This window comes from Mugil cephalus, chromosome 14 (genome assembly GCF_022458985.1).
Source record: "Mugil cephalus isolate CIBA_MC_2020 chromosome 14, CIBA_Mcephalus_1.1, whole genome shotgun sequence".
NCBI classification, from domain to species: Eukaryota; Metazoa; Chordata; class Actinopteri; order Mugiliformes; family Mugilidae; genus Mugil; species Mugil cephalus.
The window spans coordinates 12,432,591-12,454,419 of NC_061783.1; the positions used below are offsets into that span (position 1 = coordinate 12,432,591).

The 21,829-nt window shown below is 43.0% G+C and overlaps 2 protein-coding genes across 2 annotated transcripts; one reads left to right on the plus strand and one right to left on the minus strand.

Moving 5' to 3' along the window:
• Positions 1-404: 404 nt before the first annotated feature.
• Positions 405-2,297, minus strand: si:ch211-276k2.1 (uncharacterized protein LOC565147 homolog). The gene is made up of 3 exons (XM_047605382.1): positions 2,154-2,297; positions 1,638-1,809; positions 405-1,050 (listed from the first exon to the last, which is right to left on the minus strand). Exons 1-3 carry the CDS (start codon positions 2,170-2,172, stop codon positions 708-710), a joined length of 534 nt encoding a protein of 177 aa, XP_047461338.1. The 5' UTR covers positions 2,173-2,297; the 3' UTR covers positions 405-707.
• Positions 2,298-8,108: 5,811 nt separating this feature from the next.
• On the plus strand, positions 8,109-21,816 carry fam83hb (family with sequence similarity 83 member Hb). Its single transcript, XM_047605258.1, has 8 exons — positions 8,109-8,585; positions 14,560-14,744; positions 14,835-15,167; positions 16,200-16,364; positions 16,508-16,632; positions 16,731-17,288; positions 17,426-19,766; positions 20,327-21,816. The coding sequence occupies exons 2-8, from the start codon at positions 14,622-14,624 to the stop codon at positions 20,345-20,347; spliced, it is 3,666 nt and encodes a 1,221-aa protein (XP_047461214.1). The 5' UTR covers positions 8,109-8,585; positions 14,560-14,621; the 3' UTR covers positions 20,348-21,816.
• The last annotated feature ends 13 nt before the right edge of the window (positions 21,817-21,829 follow it).

The window sequence follows — 21,829 nt, forward strand, 5'->3', positions numbered from 1 at the left end:
AATTCAATTAAAATTAAACACTTGGTACTCTTGGTAAATTTCATACCCTCAACCTTAATATTCTCTGGATCTTTTTCAAACTTAACATGTTTTTATGTACGTAGAAGCTCGTTAACCAAAACATTAGGTACACTTGTGAGAGCAAATACGTTATAATAATTATTCTGGCTGCATGTTTTTTGTTGTCGTCTCATGCTGTGAGTATTTGGGAGCCCCCAGATGCCTCAACATCATCACCAGGAGGTTTCTGTTTATTATCCTTGGGATAAATAAAGTATCAGTCTAATCTAATCTAATCTAATCTAATCTAATCTAATCTAAATCTTTGATATCTATTATTCTGAAGTTGTTCTTTTTCTAGTAACCCATCCATGCATCCATCCATCCAAACAGACTTTTGGTCAGACTTTTTATTAAAACTTTATTATTGGGCATAGAATGTTAAAGAAAGGATACAAAACCTTTATTATTGGTCCTGTATTAAACTGATTATATCCCGTTAACATAGTTGACGGGGTCCCTAACTTTAAATTATAATGTAAACAAGAAAAGGAACATCCCTGAACATCTCAGAAGTACAGAAGCAGTGAAGCACACGCCCACCCACATGCACACACACACAAACACGCACGCATGCACGCACGCACGCACGCATGCACACACACACACACACACACACATACACACACACACACACACACACATTTCTAGTCCTCATCCTGACAACAAATGCCCATCCGGCAGGCCTCACACAGGCTCTTCTCATGGGGTTTGGTAAACACTTTAGTAGAGCATGCTGACGAGCCGTCCTCATTGTCCTCCTCCTCCCCGTAGCAGTTTTTGCCAATCTTGGCAATCAGCCTGAGCAAAGCGTGTTCCACCTCCTTCTTGGCAAAACCAGGGAGGTAAAACACATCGTCCTGGCAGCGTTTGCAGGCTTGACCGAAGGGCCGCATGATCACGGTCCCCTGGCCGTTGTACAGCCGGTAACGGAACAACACCACCACCCGTGCAGAAGGCCAGGTCTTGTGGCAGGATGCACACCTGAACCTGTGGGTAAATGAAAAGATGGATAGTGTGAGTCAAAGGCTCATACTGCAGGTCAGCTTTGCGAACTATGAATATTTTGGAATGATATTGATGGATACATCTGTGGAGATTTTCAAACATCCTAGTTATGGTTTATCTAAAACTAAGCTAAAGCAAATACAACTGAACTTGACGAATTTCACCACTTCATCAAGACGCTTCTTCATGTCTAAGTGACCGGTGGGGAGTTGAGGTTCTTACTGGGAACATTGGGCCTAGGGCTTTGGAACAACCACATAGGGATTCTGTTTTATTTCCCCACAATTAGTGTCTCTCTAACACTTCATAAACTCAACTGGGTGTGAATGGTTAGTTACAAGTTAACAGTAATATTCATTTTTCACACAATGACACTGTTGTTCCCTATCACACTTTCATTTCATGATCACGTGAGCAGAATGGAGGTGGAGTCTGAGAAAGCATAACAAGACATATCTCTGGATCGAATCACTTCTTGAAAATGTTTTTACCCCTTTAAAAAAAATCTTCTTATCGTTTACAAAGTTGTTAATACTGGATATTTTTTCAGAACACACACGGATACATACTTTCCATAGGCGCAGTGGCTGTAGATCTTCCAGGCTCTCTTCCTCTCCTTATGCGTCAGTGTGTCTGTTTGGCTGTAGCTGAAGTTGAGAGACCATGGGTCTCCATAGTCCAGCTCATTGTCTTCATACAGCAGCTCTTCGAAGGTGTCCAACCACAAGGAAGGAATCCACTCTGTATCAATGGAATAAAATCGAAAATATAATTGAAAATAGTGAATGGGAATGGTGAAATAAGTGTACAGAGGAAAAAAATAGAAGAAGGAAGAAATTCGGTTTATTTTCTATAAAACGAAATCCTTCTATCTTATTTGAATACAGAATAAGGAAAAAATGAAACATGACAAAATCTGAGCAATGCTGCAAGTGCAACTTAACTACGCATGTATGTTTGTTTAGCTTGACGCTGCAGTAGCTAATGGCGTCAACCTGATCAAAAAGAAATACCGACAAAATGATACAAGCAAAAATAAATTTTAAAAAAAAAATGCATATATCCAACGTAAAGGTGTTAGTTACCTGTAGTAGTTCTGCTCATGTTGGTCCGTGGTCTGGTATGTGAAGAGTTTCTGGTTCTCAGGGTGAAAGCTCAAAGTCTGAATGTGGCTCCAGAAGCAGGTCCTCTGTTTTTATTTGGCGTTGTCAGCTGGTAGTCTGGAAAACGAAACTTAGCATTGGTTTCATTTTTTCATCGACTTACGCAACATATGTCACCAAAACAAACTATCTTCAGTTGCGTTTTATCCGACCGAAGACACACAATTATCGCGGTAATTAATTAATTGGAATAATAACTGCTTATAATAAACTAAAAACAGATATTGGCTCATGTGTTGAGCCCCTAAAATTGATAAAATGTGGTAAAATAATGTCACACAAGTCAAACATTTAACTGGAATACATGACTAAAATATCAGTTTAAGAGTGAAAAATGAATGTGCTTTAAAGGAGCTTTATTACATCTGCCTGTAAAGTCTAGTCGCTTTCTTTCCTGTTTCCACATTAGTAGCAACACTGAAGCATTTATCACTTTAACATTTTCCTCAAATAACTTTTTATTTTTTTTCTTTCTTTCTTTTTTTTGTTTGTTTTTTTGTTTGTTTTTGCATTTTCGCTTTCCCTTCATATAACAACAATGTGGGTTAAGTCGCTTAGTTTTATGTTTCATTTCATCCAAAATGATGACAGCAGATATCCGGTGGATTCCAGGTTTCAGCCCCGAACACATTCATGGTCTGTACAGCAGAGGGCAGCAAAACACAGCGGGTGTGAGAAACGAGCGTTATGGCAGAATATTAAAATTTCCCCTTAGTAAGATGTTTCATCATAAAGTGCGATCGGCTATGAATAACAATAAGCAAATAAATAGGTATAATGAGTACGAAATTCAGCAACTTTGTTTTACAGGAGTTTATAACAAATTCAAATGTTTTAATTTCTCCTTGGATAGCTGAAGTAAGGCCAGAGCTCAACTGAACACAACTAAAAATGTGATCTTTCTCCTTATAGACTTTGTGACCCAGATAGAAACAATGAAGTTGTCCATGACACATCAATAACCTGCTAGTTCATTACTGGAACCGGTGCTGTTATTAGTTTCACAGTAAATGTTTAGTCAGTCTATTCTTTCTATTGACATGTATCTGTCTCTGCTAAATGTTTACACCTTCATGAGTCCTGTCCACCTGTTGGTCTAGTTTTTTCTTATTGCACACACGTGACGCTCTCGGAAATTTTAAACCCCAAGAGTTATTTGTGTAACCACTGTAATCTGCCTCAGCCGTCAGCTTGAAACTGTAGAATAACACCATGTTTTGTCTTTTGAGGTCAAATCTGAACTGCTCATCACACCTAAACCTGTTTTAGGACTTTGGCGACATAAAACTTCCAGCCTCAAACACGTTATTGACATTTTAACTTAAGGCAGGAGTGGGAGAGTGAGCTCCACCTCAAGCTCAACCATCACATTTGCTGAAGTCCAAAGGTAAAGACCAAGCCTTCTCTAGGGCCTCTGTAAAGTCTGGCACGTCGTCCGACTTAAAACAATAAAAACATATTATTACCAAAGAAACTCTGCCAGTCTGTAAATTAGGTTTATTTTCTGGTTCAAATGTCACCATGAAAAGCGAACCGGAAACATCAAAGAAATACCCAATGCTGGTCTGTGATGTCAAGTTTTGATAAATCATACTTGTGTTCATGCATACTCGGCTTCCCGTCTGTAGAACTATGCGTGGTGTGTCCCGAATAATCATTACTATCAGTTCTCGACAGCGGTAATAATAGCATCAAAACGACAACACCTGTGCCTGGTATGCAGTGACACTGGTCTGCAATTTCTCTCTCCCTCTTTCTCTCTCTTAAACACACAATGCTCACTTGCGTATTGTAAATGAAGAACTGTACAAACACTGCAAACACTGCAGGGACTTTCCTTCTACCTGCGCTGTTTATGATTTGCCCCACCCAGTACTAAAGACTGATTTTAATCTTGTTAGAGTCTCCTGAGCGGGCTGCAAGTAAGAGGCAGAAAACCACATGTCTAATAACACGCACATGCTGCTATATCAAGGCCCATAAGACAAATCTCATTTATTACATGTCAGCGATTAGATGCAGTCTACTGTAAGAACATAACAGCGGTTGGGTCATTGAGTCTCTTATTAAAACACGTACATTGTAAGACTAGTCAAACTTGTAAATTAATGACCTTCTTCTACAAAGGTAGAGCTATGTTTCTTAAGTAGCAGGTGATAATATGAATGAAGTGTCATGTGATTGGCATCCAGTTCTCTACAGCAGGGGCGTCGACTCATTTTAGTTCTGTTGCCACATCCACCAGTGAGTCACAACAAAACCTTCCTAATATTGTGCAGGTCATCTTCAGATCAGCAGTGACTCATCAGAGAATGGACGTGGGCCTTCTGAGAGTCCCTTTGGTGCATCCCACAGCGGATGACTGGAGTGTCATCCACACAAGGAGTGTCGCTGCTATGGGGCGGGGGTCTAGTCTAGGCGGGTGGTACGTGACATAGTAACGTCCACATGAAGGCCTGGTCCAAACATGTCCCAGCAGGACACTTGAGCTGTCGCAAGGTGGTCTGGTGTTATTTATGTCTCCTGTCTGGTCATAATCTTGTGGCTGATCGGCGTATTGTTATTGTTATGTTACTGGTTTCAGCCCAATTGTCATCAAATTGGGCTGAAACCAGTAACATAACAATAACAATAACAATAACTCCTTTATTTCAGTGCAAAGAAGCACAACAACACATTGAAAAGGTTCACATTTACTGAAATATCCTATTGGACAACATGAAGAAAAGCTTGAAGAATTGCTGGCATCTCCTGTTCAGTCTGGGTCTCACTGTTTTTAAATTCCAAATTAGGAGTAAATGTTACTGAAAAACTGCAGTTAGGGTCTCCTCTGTAATTTATGCACTGGATTGGGGCTAGGTTGGGTTGTTTGATACCCCTGCTCTTCAGTTTAAGTGAATGTGTGCGCCTGTGTGCGCCTTTGCTCCCAGCACAGTGGTGCAAAGATGACCTCAAAGCCTCAGGCTCCAGAGAGTCACCTTATACTCAGGTGTGACATTACAGCGTGAGAAAAGCATGCTGGGAGAGCTTACAGGGCCACAGAGATGCGGAGCAGAAAGAGAAGACAAGACAAGAGCACGGGCACAGAGAAAGCTCTTTTTTTTCTTTTTTCTTTTTAAATCCCTGCTCTAATTACTAAATCTAATTTATTTTGATGCTGGAAACTGGCACTTGAAGGTCCAGTATTGTTCTCCTTTTTTAACAAGTTCATGTGAGCCTCACATGTCTCCAGAATGTGTCTTTCAAGTTTGAGCTAAAAATACCGCGCACATTGTTCGCACTGGCATGAGTGCATAAAGTACACATGATTCTAAACATCTGGTTTCAGTGTCTTTCGATCAAAATGAGCTGCTTGCTCTCGACGTCCCTCTCTGGAAGATGGCTGTGCCGTTTCCCGCCATGTGATGATGGTGAAACTGAGGCGGGAACTAACAAAAATATAGGAGATCAGCTGGAACCAGAATCAAACCGGTGACACTGCAAACTGGTGGTGATCCCTGGTCCTGGATGTTTGGATATTTGGATGTGTGCCACCCCCCCAGTTGAAAGTAGTGAGATCAGTCTAGAGGCCTCTAGGGGGTGTTGTGGAGTAGCCTACAGTCAACACACTGTGAGGCCTTCATATTTTTAAGAGGGTTTATGGTTGTCATTGAAACATGTGCCAAAACAAATGTGTCTTGTCTGTCCTGTCGGTGTGCTCCTGCAGAAATCACAGCACTGGGAATGCAACAAGACGTGTCTGAATGCTTAGCTGACGACTAGTTTGAACATTTTTACGGTTAGTTAATGACTGTTTACTGCAGCCGGCTGCAATGATCAACTGAATCAATTGATCTGAAGAAATTGGGAGCAGCCATGCACTCTTAATTTGGTCCATCCTCCCTAGAACAAAAATAATATGTGAACATCAGGCGGAGTTAAAGGTTTCAGGAAGACTGAATGACAAGTCACATGTTGGTGTTTTCTCAGTCTAGATGCAGCGATCACCGTCCATTTCCCACAGGCTCACCCTCCTTCTGCCTCATACCATTGCACCAATGTCACTTGTTACCGTACACAAACAGTGGGACGCCACAGCATTTCACGCCTACCACAGCGCGCTCCCGTTGACAGTTTAGTTTAGTTTAGTTTAAGCTTCTAAGGGTTGTTATTTTGAACAAACAGGCCTAAGCACTGCATAGATGTCTTGTGAATAGAGTCATCAAAACGTGGAGCTCAGATCACCGAAGCACCCTGTTAGGCAAGTTTAAGATTACTGAATGAAACACAACAATGAGACCAACGTTAATTAACCGCAGCGAATGGTGCCAGTGGAATGTAGGTTGTTGTGTTGTCTTGTTTATGTGCATTATGCATAGCTGCTACTTCAATGGGAAGCAATAAACGATCCATGATCCATTACACGGTTATACATCACGCATACAGTACAAAACACCCGATAAATAAGGTCACCAGGTTTGAGCCAGCATCAACGCTGGTCTCCAGCGGCCTTGTCAATAAAGCTTGTTTGAATTCAAATGGCCTACACGGTGCAGGCTCCTCGCCCAGGTGTGCTGCGGTGCATGCCGGGATCCAGCTCCTGCCTGGACCTGCACACCTGCTCAGAGGCAGCCAGGTAAATCCGAAGAAGAGGGAGGAGTATGGAGAGACGGGGGGCCGAGTCAGGAAGACCGGGATTTGTGAGACAGAGAGAGAAGGAGAGAGAGAGGGTGGTGGGGGAGGGAGGCTATGAGGGAGGGAGGGTATGAGGGAGAAGGACGTTGGGTGTGGTGAGATGCCCCGAGCACATTCCTTGTAGCAGCCGCACCCTGTGTTTCAGCGTCTGTGTACCTGCTTGTTTTTTTTTCATATCAAGAGTTTGTCAGTGTAAGCAGACACTTTCTCCCTCGGTATTCGCACTTACTCAATCGGGTTTCACTCGAGACACACACGCATGCACGCCGTTGAGTTTCCTTTTGCACACCTTGGCACTCACGCAGCTGTATGCAAACACCTTTATTCCATACCTCTTGTCTTGCTGAGAGTTGCACATTTGCATGAGTACACAAGTACAGCGAGAACTTCGGCGTGTGCAGGACAGATTAGGACATGGATGCTCGGGCAGACATTCTGGCAGGAGACACACCCACAGGAGCGGGACTGAACACACTATCGGAGAGGCCTATCGCACGAGGTGTGTCCTCCCTGATAGAGACGCTTCAGGACAAAGGACAGCCCATATAAATGTATGCGCTCGCGTTGGTACGTGCTTTTCACTGAATTGCACCTGGTTTCACAAAATATACAAGGAACAGAAGTGACGTAGTGAAGGTGTTTTTCCTCACATTGCGCAATCTGCGTACACCATATCAATGATGGTTTATATTTGAGAGCTCTATGAGGCCTTCAGTGAAACAAGCTGGGGCTGACGGAGGAGGAACTAATAGGCGGTGCAGCCTGCAGCAGAGTCGAAGCTTTTGTTATGAATTTGCACCGAAACGGGAACTGCTGTTGTCCGCTGAATCAGCACAACAGACAAAAACAACGGGGCACGCATTACTTAGCAGACATTACTGCTAATATTAGCCACTGTGCTGCTGATAACACCAAAATCAAATAACGCAGCAGGACGTTTTCAGTGCATTTAAGTGAATTAAACTTTCTATTTATGAGGGCAAGAACGCATTGTGCCTTGTTTTCAACATGTGACATGGTGCAGCTTTAAAGCTCGGACACTGACTGTCTTCCAGACCCTGCAAGATAACACTCAATTACAGCTCCGTAGGGGCTGGGGGGGGGGAAAGAAAAAAACAAACAAAAATCAACTTGAGTCAGGAGTGCAAGAAGGAGGAACTCAGATATTTTTAACTGTTGGGTCAAAGTAGCACATACTGGAAAAGGGAAAAAAAAAAAAAAATCTGCAGCTACGTCCTGTTACTTTAAGTCTAATTAGCAGCCATGACATGAAAGGCACTTTTGAAATATGCCCCAGTGACAGCACTTCCAATGGCCTTCTGTTCCCAGTGATCAACTGGTCTGGGAGGAGTCTCACCGGTGGGAAAGCCCTGCCTTTGCCGGAGTCGCCCCGCTCCTTCCTCGTTCGCCGCGCTCCTACTTGTGAAGAGTGTAGTGGCGGCGGCTTCGGAGCTCACACACCGCCCGAGGAGACGCACTGAGCCCGGGCCCGGTGTAACCGCTTCTCCTTCTGTCCGTTTCTGTTCGTCCGGGTGGAGGGCTGAACCCCGGCGGGGTGTGTAGTTTTTTTCGGGTGTCGGATGTGAGGAATGTGACGCACGGACGGGGGAGAAAAAAAAGGGACGCGCATCGGAGATACAAAGAGGAGAGAGCGAGAGGAGTCAAGTTTTGCTGCAGGAGGTACGGCGTGGAAAACACACAGCAACTGTGCAAGTGGCATTTGAGAGACAAAAAGAGTACAAAGCTTCCATTCTCTGCTGTGATCTATTGTGTTTCTGTCTGTCCTCCAACTGAGACCTGATTATGTCCCACCTTGAGACACATTTCTATTCTATTCTGTATTTATTACTGATGTGAGTCTAATCTAAGATCTAAAAAGTGAAATGCTGCCTTCTTTCCTCACCAGCCTCCTGTAGGTTGTGGAGGATTAAGTTATCCAGGTAGATGCTGTGCGTTGCAAAACCTGAACAGTATTGTTATTACAGCCTCGGCACACAAACCGCTCTGTGTTGGCAGCAACGGTCCAACTGTGCACACTTTCTAGTTCTCTGAAGACACCCAGGAGAGAGACAGAGAGAGAGAGGGAGAAAAAAAATAACCTGTACTTGGGAAAAAATAGTATAGTCTTAGACCGCACTACTACTGTTGCACCGTAGGCGACTGCAGGTAATAAATACCGTTTGACCCGGCAGGGACACATTTACAAGCTTGCTAATTCCTCGGCTGCGCAGCCTTCGAATCAAGTCTTGCCTGTTGAGCAAGGATTGGGACGGACTGGGACAAAAAGCCGTCGTTTTGGACCATCTTTGGGAACACCTTTTTTGGTCTTTGTCCTGGCTTCTCTGATGAACAGACATACAGCTGCGTTGGCATGACACTGGCAATGAACAAGATGATGTGCTTTTGAAAAGTGTGATTTGCTTTCATTGTAGCCTACATTGTGTTTAGCCAGATAGGCTACTTAAAAACTGCTCCAAACTAATTTGTTTTCCAGGCCTAAAAAGTAGCTTAGTGTAGGTCTACTAGTTAAACAGTGAATGGCCTAATAACGAAATCAGAATGCTGCCCCCTGACTCACTTTTCGTGTAGGTGAGTGGTGGCTTTACATTTACAAATACACGTAGAATTGTTGGATTCTCTTGTAAAGAGGTGCACAGCTGCATTGGCAGTAACAACTGGTAATAGACAAAATTATATAATTGATGTAAGTGTGATTTTCTTTTATTTCTGTACATGGTCCCTAACCATCTACGTAAGAACTACCTGACACATTTTTCCAGGGCCAAAAGGTAGCTTAGCCTTGGGCTAGCCTCCTACTCACCCCACAAACATTAATAGTCTAACAATGCAATTAGACTGCTCCCTGCTGACTTGCTGTTATTGTTGGTGAATGGTGGTTTTAAAAAGTGTTCACGTCACGACTATTTCAAGACTAAAAGTACTAATCTAGGCTTTTTATTTCTCCTCCAATCAATGTACACAATGCCTTGTAGATAGCCCCTAGTGGTAGGTATGGTGGCTAATTTCACCTGCATTTACAGTGGAAGCTAATCTGACCGTATGACTTTATCCAAAATTATTTTATTATTTTATTGATGTTTTGTCAGATTTACCAAAGGGTTGGGTTGCTTTGGTGACGGGAGCTGGTGAAGGCCTTGCCGTGGCAAACGCCTCTGTTATTTTGGCACATTTGACCTACATTCATCCTACCAGATAACAGTTATGTTCATCCTGCTTTGCACCGAGCCAAAGGGAGGAGGTGTTTCATGACATGATTGGGCTAGTGAAGAAGATAACCAACGGGCTGCTGACCAGCGTGTGTCAGAGGCTGGTGGTTAGGAAATAAACTCTTGGTGTTTAACAATGTAATTGGGCCAACCCAGCGCCAATCAGACCACTGATCGACTAGGTTTATGTGCCAGCCAGAACAATACATGATTTAAAAAAAAGTGCCGGGACTGTCGGCCCACCTGGAAAATGCCCGATGACCAATCCAGCCCTGGACACATGTGCTCTCCTTCAATAGAGCAATGTACTTATTCAAACTTCACCATTACGGGCTCCACTTCAATTCAGAGTGAGTCACTGCACAGGAATAGTCCAGCATGTGGTTATAATTTGAAGGGGAAAACTTTTATGGTGCCAGCGTCTTTTTGTGGTCTGTGTCTTCGTATGTGTGCCTCTTAGTTGATCTGGTCACACCAGCCATATGGCCATGGCTGCATACCATTTGTTAGCTTGTTTGCGCTATATGTAAGGTCAGAGTCCGCTTGTAAAGGTGCTAGAGTTCACGTGTACAAGAATACAAGAATATTTTTTTTTATGCGTCTTTTGCCCGGGTTTTCCACCTAAGGCGGGCGCTGGATTTATAGCAGTCGGAACAAATGACTGCGACCTTAGCCCAGAGCTAGCGGTACATTCATCTGACCTTTAGACGCCTTTTGTGTGGCATTCAACGGTCGAGCTAAGGTGCGATGACATACACAGACACAAGCCACGCTCTGTGTTTACACTTATGTAAGTTTGTGTGTTAACGTGAGCAAAGTGGTACTGAAATGTCCTGACAGGAGCATCTGGAGATGACTGGCTCATCCCTACAAACCAGTTTTCAGGTATTCTTTTCACAGCGCATTCACACTCTCAAGGTATCTCGCAAAGTGAACTGACCAAAGAGGTATGTCGGATCAATTGTAGTGTTTATTTAGTGAGGTGTGTTCAGATGTGTGTGTGTGTGTGAGAGAGAGAGAGAGAGAGAGAGAGAGAAAAAAGCAGAAAGGGAGAAAGAAAAATAGAGCGCAAATATTTTTCGAGAGTTTGCTCATGTGTCTCCTCGGGCCTGCTTCTATGATTCACATGTTGAGACAGATAAAAATGTTCCCTCCCTGCCTTGGCTCCCCTCTCGTGCTCTCTATCTCCGTCTCCTCATGTCAGTGTTCGGGCAGGAATGCTGAGAATGGGACCTTTACACGGTTTGTGAGCAAACATCAGGCACATCTGAATATTGGGTTTATTAGCCTTGAGAAGCTGTCGCCGGTCTGCCCACGTTTAGAGTTTCAGACTGGCTTTGTTTGTGGCCCATTTAGAGCAGCTAACGAAAGGAGTAACGTGGAGATCATCATGTGTCACTTTCTGCGGTTTGATGCTTACTGCAGTTGCTATAACAACAAACAAAGCAGCAATATTTGTTTGAATATCCGACCTGCCATTGTAGTGAGGTTGAAAAAGTCTGCTTTTTACATTGTGTTGCTTCATTCTGCAGTGACCTAGGGGTGAAGCGGGTGAATGACAAACCTTCAGGCTCTGTTTAATGACTATGCACTCCTGAGTCACCCTATTAGATCATGTTCACCTCAGGGTTGATTTGCTCTTGTTCACTGTCTCCCTCTGTGTTGATTCGATTGTCAACCGCTGTGACAATCGATTGATTTTTAAAGACTGTTGTCACAATGAACTCTTTGAAACATTCTTCAAGATTCCAGTTGTTGCGTGATTATTTAAAAGGGCAACATACAATAGCTTTTTGGTTGTTGTTGTTGTGTTGCCAGATAATGGTGGAAAACGTTTCTGAAGTTTACTCAGAAGAAGGCTGATGAGCTCAGGCAGTTGCATGTCTCCCAGTTTGTGGTTGTTGGCACGTGTCCTCAGGTGTACACTTCACTGCAGCCTCAGCACGATTCACCTGTTGACACATCAAGCACCGCGGTGCTGCAGAGGACGAGGTCAAAACGAACAACAACAACGCAAAACGGACTCAAGAAACTTGTGATTCTTCTATTTTCGAAACTGGGCTGGAGGAAAATGATTACGTGAAACCAGTGTGTGCGAATAACATGCCTCCCTGACCACCATGGAACGCGAAAGGGGAACAGCAACCCACAAAGGCACTTCCATGGCACAAAATGAGTAAGGAAACAGGATGTCGGCCATTTTTCCCTGGTGGATGAATCACCACACAGCAGCAGTGTGTTGTAAGTTGTCCGCAGGCAAATCCCGACCAGGCTGCTCGATGACTCACCAGGCTGCTGAGTAAACTGGGTTCTCCCGGTGATTGTAGGTTAGGACTTGGGCCCTTTGCTATCATCGCCAAGTTCTTAAGTGTACCTTAAGGTTCACAATAAACACGTCACACATGCTTGCAAAGCAGGTACGACCTCGCAAAACATCCACCCACCCTTCCACCCACCTAGGTTACAGGCACACACCCTCATCTTTTACTCAGATGGTCAGTCATCCATGGCTCTATGTAAGTAGACCACACATCCTCTTTTACCAACTCGCTGCAATGTGTGAAGGAACTGAGATCTATTGTCTGAGCTTTACCAAGTGTTAAGTCAACCTACTTTAAATACTTCAACAATTTAATGGCTGTTAACTCAAACCTGTTCCATCTTAGTACCCGGGATTACATTAAATACCAGTGACGGAGGTTCCCGTTGGTGGTTCGTAACATTTACCGGTTTTATGAGTTGGACTGAAGCCTGGGATATTTATTTGTCTAGTTTCCTTCCTCCTTCGTCTAATGCCAACCAAAATCCTGTAAGTCATAATAACCTCTTATCTTTTGGAATAAAGTAAACAACATCAGTCCAAATAGTAATGGACAAACACTTATACAGTTAATCAAACACAATTAATTAGTTTGCAACTGACAAGTTATGTTTGCTATATGTGTTCATTTACTGTGGTGACAGAGTGCGTGCTGTACTTGAAACCAGGGCACGTTGGGACAATAAAGTGTATTGTAGCCCTCCGTACAATACCGTATCAAAATTGGAATAAAATTTATTTTAAATGTAATTATAGCCAGCGTACTGTTTGTGATAGACTACTTTAAAGTTTATTCAATTAACATTTTCATTTGGAGGTTATTTTTCAGACACAATTTGAATTTTTACCTTTAAAGCTACAAAGATGCACTTTTGATGACAATGGCTGACTGTCGCCTGTTTTTTGGACTAACCAACCCCCCAACCCATGACCGGCTGCTGCCTATCTTCTGCACCTGTACAAAGGGAAATAAGTGTTCATACCAACAGCTGGGAGTAGTCTGTATTTGACGTTCATACCGAGCTGATCACGTCTCTGTGAAAATATTTTTAGATGAAGATGGAAAAAAAAGAGCCTCCTACTGCGGATGCCATTGATACTTCATTATTGTGTTTGTCTGGCCACCTGTTGGCATTGTGTGCGTGGACTCATAATAAAAAATGTAAGGTCTAGCACTCTGCAGCAGATTAACCTTAACTTCATTATCCCTTACTCATTCGAATGATCATACCTTCACAGAAAAGCTACGATTGTTTGAATGAGAAAGGAATAATGATTCAATGTTGGAACTTGATCTTACGGATTTTAAGATCAAGTCTTAACATTGAATCACTATCCAACAATCATACCTTCACAGAAAAGGTATGCAAAAATGTTCCTGTCAATAACTTAAGTTACTCGTCTCGGCATTGCTGACATGATTCTCATCATGCTCTTCTAAATCAAATTGCTTGCCGTGACTGGCAGATTTTCTTAATGAGGTCTAGGTAGCAGCATGAAGCATGACGCACCAGCATGACAAGTTTACTGAATGGAGCTTTGAAAGAACCTGTCTATACACCTCTTCACGTCTACCCCATGCCTCCATTTTCTCTCCTGTGGCTTTTTTCTCTCCGTCTTCCTCCCATTGTTGGGTCTGTATCCTGCTGTTTTCCTTTGTCCTCACCTTTCCGTACACTTTTCTCATAAGCCAGATTGAATTTCATTTAATCGTTGGTGTTAGTTAACTCTTAATTCGTGCACTGTCAGACTAACAATAAAAAAAAAAACAACATTTAATATTTTAAGTTGTTTCAGTGTACAGCTTTTTCTGCTCGACTGCAATTTCAGTCCATATCCACTTTTTAACGTCCGTCGTGATAACATGAAAAAGGTTATTGTTAGTCATACCGCGCTGGCTCCGACTCAGCAACAACAGTTGCTTTGTGTGAGTGGTTAAATGTAACCTGTTTGCTTGTGTATCCGGAAGGTGCTCTTCCTCTCAACCCCCTCCTCCATTTGAATTGTATGTATTGCGTATCATGTCCGGGGGAATGGTGAACCCAGACGTAAGCAGAAAGCAGACGTTACTCTTCGTGACCTTTTTTTCTTTTACCTTTCTATCCAGGTTCAGATTCCTTTTTCACGTTTCCTCACCCCTGAACCTTGACCTTTGACCTCACCGCAACAATGCCACACCGATCTCAGAGCTCATCGATCGGTGAAAACCCCCTTGACCCAAACTACCTGCCCCCACATTACCGTGAGGAGTATCGTCTGGCTATTGACGCTCTTATAGAAAATGACGTACAGGTAACTCTTTCGTTTCCTATATTTTTATGTGCTTCTGAAATGTTTAAAAATGCATTAACACATTTTTGATCTACTAATCTCTACCACCAGGGCTACTATGAGTTCCTCCAGTCAGCAGATGTGGTTGGTTTCCTGGCACAGCCGGAAATTGAACTCATCAGGTCAACAATCCAAGTGCCCAACCAGACATCCGGCATCCCAGAGCTGACATATCATGAGGGAGTTAATGATGCTGATGGATCCTCTGACACCTACTGGCCTGTGCAGTCCGACTTGGCTGCCCCAGGGCTGGACCTGGGTTGGCCGCTGCCACAGCACAGCTTTGGTGGGCCGACGGAGGTCACCACTCTGGTGAACCCCTCCGACCCGGACATGCCAAGCATCAAGGAGCAGGCCAGGAGACTTATAAAGAGCGCACACCAAGTAAGTACAAGCAACGGATAGGAAACAGGTTGAAGGTATTCAACTTTTACCCTACAAAGACACTTCATATGTATTTGCTTGTATGTACATGCCATACAATGCATATTCTGCTTCAAAAGTGGATGGGTGAAAGCACTACGAAATGTAATGTATGCAAATACAAGTATCCTCTTGCTGTCTTATCAGTGTTCAAGTGTTATCTTTTTAGAGGGGAAAAAGGTGAGACTATTATGTGTGTGTTGGTTATACTATCTCAGCGTTAGGTTAATCTAACTTTTTATCTGCTTCTGCCAACTTTGCAACCACTCCCTTTTCTCCAGTCAAGCCTTTGGCCTTTAGCTAAATTAAAAATATGATTAACTAGAGTGTCGATGCCAAATGTGACGAGCAGTCAAACCTGTTAGCGAGGCGTGTCTTTATCCTGCTCTTCTGTCTGGCTTCAGAGTACATGAATGTCGCTTTTACTCTTCTACTGTGCTAGGGGCGTAAAACTAATGTTTCAACATGGAGCGCAAATAGGTTGAAAGAGACAACAAATTGATAGTTCTATATTATATTTGTTATAGAAAGTTAAATGAGATTCACCTACATTGCATTACTGACATACTGTATAACTACTTAGGGTAGTTTAGTAAATAGATGTCATCTGTGTAATTGCATATGTGTTTGTTTTAAGACCGGGAATACTCAATCGTGAGGGATACAGACATAACGTCTCTTCAGCTGTTTGACACTGACACTTCATTAAAATATTTCAATCCAGTATGGTTTATCCTAGTATCTATGGAGTACCTCTAGACAATCCTATCTGAAGAAGCCTTGTACTCCTACATAATGCTCTTTGTCTTCTATTCCTGATACACACAATGAACTATTGCCAAAGTACCTTCAAATTATGTAAAAGTTCATGTGTTGAAATTTTGGGTAATAGCAAAGTGACAAAATATTCATAAAACTAGACAAACACAGACCAGGCCATATAACACAGAACAAACCCTGACTAATTTCCTTGTGTTTGCTCTTCTGCTCCAGGTTATTGCTGTAGTGATGGACATATTCACAGATGTTGACATTTTTTCTGACCTCTTGGATGCAGCAGCACGTCATGTCCCTGTTTACATTTTACTGGATGAACAGGAGGTTCATCACTTTGTTTCCATGGTCAACAACTGCAAAGTCAACTTAGATTTCATTCCTGTGAGTGTGGATTGCCATTATATTTCTTCAAATGGCCTGTCCATTGGGTGACTATGCTGGGGAATCATACATTTACTGATGAAACATAACTTTCATTATGGTTTGTGCATATCTTTAACATGGTCAAAACTTTGCTTTTATAGATGATGCGTGTCAGGACTGTGGCGGGAATAACCTATTATTCCAGGACAGGGAAATCATTTAAGGGGCAAGTGAAGGATCGTTTCCTGTTGTCTGACTGCAGGGCTGTACTCAGCGGGAACTACAGGTGAGTGTTTTAGTTGTGTTCATTGCACCAACTGCACCAACATGCTGTTTTTTCTGCAAATGCAAATACCTTTATTGTTCTATTTTATTTTCTTCCAGTTTCATGTGGTCCTATGAGAAGATCCATCGCTGCATTGCCCACCTCTTCCTCGGGGAGCTGGTTGCCACCTTTGATGAGGAGTTTCGTATACTCTTTGCCCAGTCAGAGCCTCTGGTCATTGACCCATCGAATGGAGCGCTTGCTATCTCTGACACCAGTAGCACTAGCAGCTACTTAAGCAGCCAGTTAGGTTTGAAGAGGACCCAGTCTTTGCGTAACCCCATGGGTTACCGATGGCAGCCTGAGATTCCCTCTCCCTTCCCCTATGGAGACTCTGATCGCAACCCTGCACTTAATTTCCGAAGGAACGACCCGTTTCGGCACAGTCTTGAACCGGGGGTAGGAATAACGATTGGGAAGTATTCACAACAACAGTTTCGTATGCAGCAGTCGTACCTAGAGCAGGGACGGTCCATTGTGTCCAGGCAGATGGAAATGAGTGCCAGTGCCTTCAAAAGGCACAGCTATGCAGAAGGAACACAGGAACACTACTCATCTTCAAGGCAATACATGAAGCAAAGAGTCATGAACAATCTGGAGGAGACAGACTTCCAGAGGTAGTTAATCTTTTAATACCTGCTTTTTGAGATGCGCCATCTCATGTCATTAAATGTGTCTATACATGTCCTTTTACCTACCTTACATAATTGAATTCATAATCACACAAATAACATCTGCTGTATTTTCCTAACAGGGAGCAGATTCAAAGTAGCCAATACTATAGTGAAGGGCCTGGGCCGGATTCTGGCCATGGACACTACGACAGACTTCGAGGTCGTCCGCCACATCTCGCCATTGACCAGTATTCGGATTCAAGCTTTCGCTCAGATCAGGAGCCTCCACCTGGAACCTATGGCAGAGACTATTTTTCATCTGAGGACCTGACAGGACCAGATGGGCACCAGGCACCTCCAGTAGCTGGGCGGTATGGAGGAGGATCCTCCCATAAAAGACCAACCATAGGACATGCGTATGCCTGTCAGAGCTCACCGACACAGCCTCATCCACCAGAGAAAAAAGTGTATCACACACAGCCCGATCAAGAACTTGATCAAGATGACAGTGTAAAGCAAGGCCTTAGAAGCTGGAGAATCAACTCTTATCTTAGTGCTTATGAGGATGGTGGAGAAGAATGCCTTGGTCAACCAATGGGGCCTGATGCATTTGAGGAGACTCAACCACCTCTGCAACCAAATGAAAGTGCAGCTCAGCGCTATGGAAAGAAGGAGCCACCAGCTGTTCCCTCCAAGCCCAGACCAGATATCCTGAGACCACGCTATGGAAAGCCCAAATTACCTGACAGCAGTAATAAAGATTCTGCGCCAAACAAGGATCTGCTCCCTTCACTCGGTGGCTCGAAGACATCTCTACTGGAAGGAGAGAAGGAAAAGGAGAGAGACACAGAGAGGGGCACATCAAGGGAAGTGGGTATGGATTTGGAGGTGAAAGAGTCTGCAGATCTCTTGCTGTCCAAGCATGAATCGTTCCGCTCACGTATTAACCCAATGCTCCAGCGTAGCTCCCGTCTGCGCTCCTCTCTCATATTCTCATCTTCCAAGGCAGAAATACACAGCGGTAGCTTAGGGCTAAAACCAGCCACAGAGGTCGACGAGGAGTTAGACACACTACGCACTTCCTCGATTGTGGCCCAGATCCTAGAAAAGAGGAGATCACTGTCTCGTGAGCCATATGAGTGGCGAAAGAAAGCTGATGAGAAAGAGAAGGAGAAAGAACGGGAGGTGAAAGAGAGAAAAGAGAAGGAGCAACAAGACGAAAAGGAGAAACGACTGAAAGAGGAGATTAAACCACAGGAGGAACCTCAGAGAACTAACGAAGAAGTCAAAACAACATCAGCTGTTGACAACACTGCCACAACATCATCATCTCTCAACATGAATGATCCAGCCAGTCGACTGCAGTATTTTAAAGACCTGGCTGCCAAGAGGAAAGTCTCAAAAGTGGACACAGAGTCCTTGCTGAAGGCACCAGAGCCTGCTGAAAAAAAGCCAGATCTTACTGATAAACATATTGCTGACACTATGACTCAAAAGGCCACAACCGACTTCGTCAGTTCAGCAGAACCGGAACCAAAAAAGACAGACATCTCAGCAAAATTGGCAGAGCTCACTCGCAGGTCTTCATTTAGTTCATCAAAACCACCAATAATCTCTGCAAGGCCCCCTGCCGTGAAAACTTCAGAGACATTACAAGCTCATAAAGAGGAGAATGCATCAGATGGTCTAAAGAAAGATTTATTCAAGTCTCTGAAGCCTATTCCTTCACCTAAGATCTTCAAGAGGGATCAGCTGAAGCTCAAAGGACTGAATCCACGACGCATCTCCTGTGGTGACGAGATTCTGACCACAGATGCCACAGATGCAGAGAAGAGTGAACTGAAAAAGAACCGCTCTCATAGCTCTAGCTCTTCAACTCTGTCACATGAAGACACTAAGGAAGGAAATCTCAAGATTATGGGATCTAATACATCCATCAACACACTTGGTGAGGGAAAGGGTGAAGGCAAGCCACTTGACTTCCTGAAGAAGCAGACTCAGAGGCTAAAAGGACTCCTGGGGCCCAAGGATAAAGAAAAGAAAACTTCGGGAGAGGACAGGGGAATGAGCACGGTCATAGAGGTCGCTGACAATTCAAGCAAAAAACTCAGTTCATCAGCTAAAGACACAGGATCTACCGCTGCCGAACAAACCACAGCCAACCACAAGACGTCAACCGGGACATCAGTCACGTCCCGATACCAACCCCAGGGAAGCTCTGTTTTGTACAGCAGCAACCTACGAGATGACACCAAAGTCATCCTGGAGCAGATCTCCGCCAACAGCCAAAAGAATCGTCAGGAGCGAGAAGAGACTGGAGGGGACCAAGATGGTGACGCCGGAGACAAAGCGGGGGTTAAACAGAACTCCCTAAAGAAGAATCGATTTCTGCGAACACCGGACAACAACCAGGAGAGGGAAGGCCTGCTGAAGAGGATAGAAAGTCTGAGGAAGGAGAAGAAGGTCTACAGCCGCTTTGAGGTAGTCTGTCACTGCAAGGATGATGTTTGCAGCGTAGATGGGAAAGAGATATGAGCAAATAACCAAAATAGTAAATGTATGACTGGAATCAAGAGATATGTAAGAGATTACATATACCCCTAGAAGTATTCACTTAACTTATAGTAGGCAATATATAGCAACAATTTATTTTTTTTTTAATCAAGAAATTGTCATTTAAAATAGTGTTGTGTTTAAAATTTAGATCAAGAAATGTTTTTGAGACAGTGTTTATTCTATGTTTTCTGTATAGTGCCTGCATTATTACACAAACAATGTTTAGATAGTTAAAAAAGCATTGTTTATTCCCAAATCATTTATTCCTAAATGCTAGTGGAACTGTTAATTTTCATTGCTTTTATAGTAGTACAATTCTAGTAAATCATTATTTTAGACTATCACACAACTTAAAAGAGAAACTGTACTGATTAAATGATTAAACTGAATGAAATGAAAGTGGTATTATTCTAAGCTACTGAGAAAAATATCATGAACAGACATAATCAAAGATTTCACCATTATCCCTGTTGTTCTGTTAACAGATGGGGAATAACCTGGGATAACGTAAGGAAACTCCAACCGCCCCATGTGCCAACGAAACTATCACAGTACCTGTGGGCCCCAATGCTGGAGCCTCTCCTGGATTTTCACAGGACGTAATAAAACTTGAAAAGACTAAACATAAAAATGCTGAAAACAAACTTAAGTCACTGAGGTTTGGAATGCGCTGGTTTGCCAAGACCTGGTACTACTTTGCCCTTACATGGTGACTGAGAGAAACGGGAGTGTCTCTACATGCATACTGGCTGCATGGGCTAATGTTTCACCAAACAGAAACAGGTAGGGTCATTTATCTATAACTGAGTTTTTATGAACGTGACTGAGGGAAGAAGACAAGAGATCGAAAGAGCACATTGCAAATGTATGCCTATCGAAAACATGGTGGCTTAAGACAGCATGTGTGTGATATGAGTGTGTGTGTGTGTGTGTGTGTGTGTGTGTGTAGCTGGGAATAGGTTAAAACTAAATGGGAGAAAGTGATCTAGTGGATTCACCGTGTGCCAATGACCCATAGAGGGTATTACTAAAGACCAATAAGCAGGGGTAAAGATATGTAGAAGAATGTGACTTGATTGTGAATGAAAAGACAGAATCAGAAGGTAGGAATATAAATGTGCAGCAGTAGAGTTTCAGTAGAAAGTATAGGCCGTAGTGAACTTTACCCCCTCAAGAGAGTGTTATGTACTTTTCCATTAAGGCGTGGATCCACTTCTCAGGGTTGAAGATGTCAAATAACCATTCATAGAGGGGACCAAGGCGCTTTTATGGTTAGAGGATTAGAGTTTAAATAAAACAAGCATATTAGTCTGTGTTTTATGAAATGTAAATACAAGTGTAAAGTATTTCCAGTTGAGTCACAGTGAAATGTTTTACTGGCCTGTTCCTCTTTCTTAACGTATACATTCAGAGCCGTAGACATTACCTCTAAAAGAGGATAGGGACAGGTACATTATGCAGTACAGGAATAGTGCCATGCCTCCTTACATAACTCACTTAATGCCTGAGACCAACGCCCTGCGTAGGACTCCTAACTCTTTATTAAACCAAATACCTAGTCATATGATACAAATCCCACGATGCCTGAGAACTCAATTGGGCATCAAACCATTCACTGTGTCTTTGTACAATACGTCAGAGGATTAAATGATCTGTATGGACAATTCAGGGGTTACACTGTTTTCTATGCAGGATTAGACTGTACATATTTGTGTGCGAAGGGATTGTATGTTGATATTTTGAGTATCAATTAGATTATGACCACCCTTGCTGCACTACAAGAATGTGTTGTTTTTATTTGTAATTAATATGTGAGTATGTGGTTTTAACTATAAAAAATAATTGGCATTAATTAGGGCAAATCAATTGCACAGGGTTGATGTGTTTTTCTTGTTGAACCCTAAGAGAGTATTACATTATAAATGAAATACTGTAAAAAAAAAAAAGTCTTTTATTAAATCTCTTTAAAACTGAATATGATTGTGTGC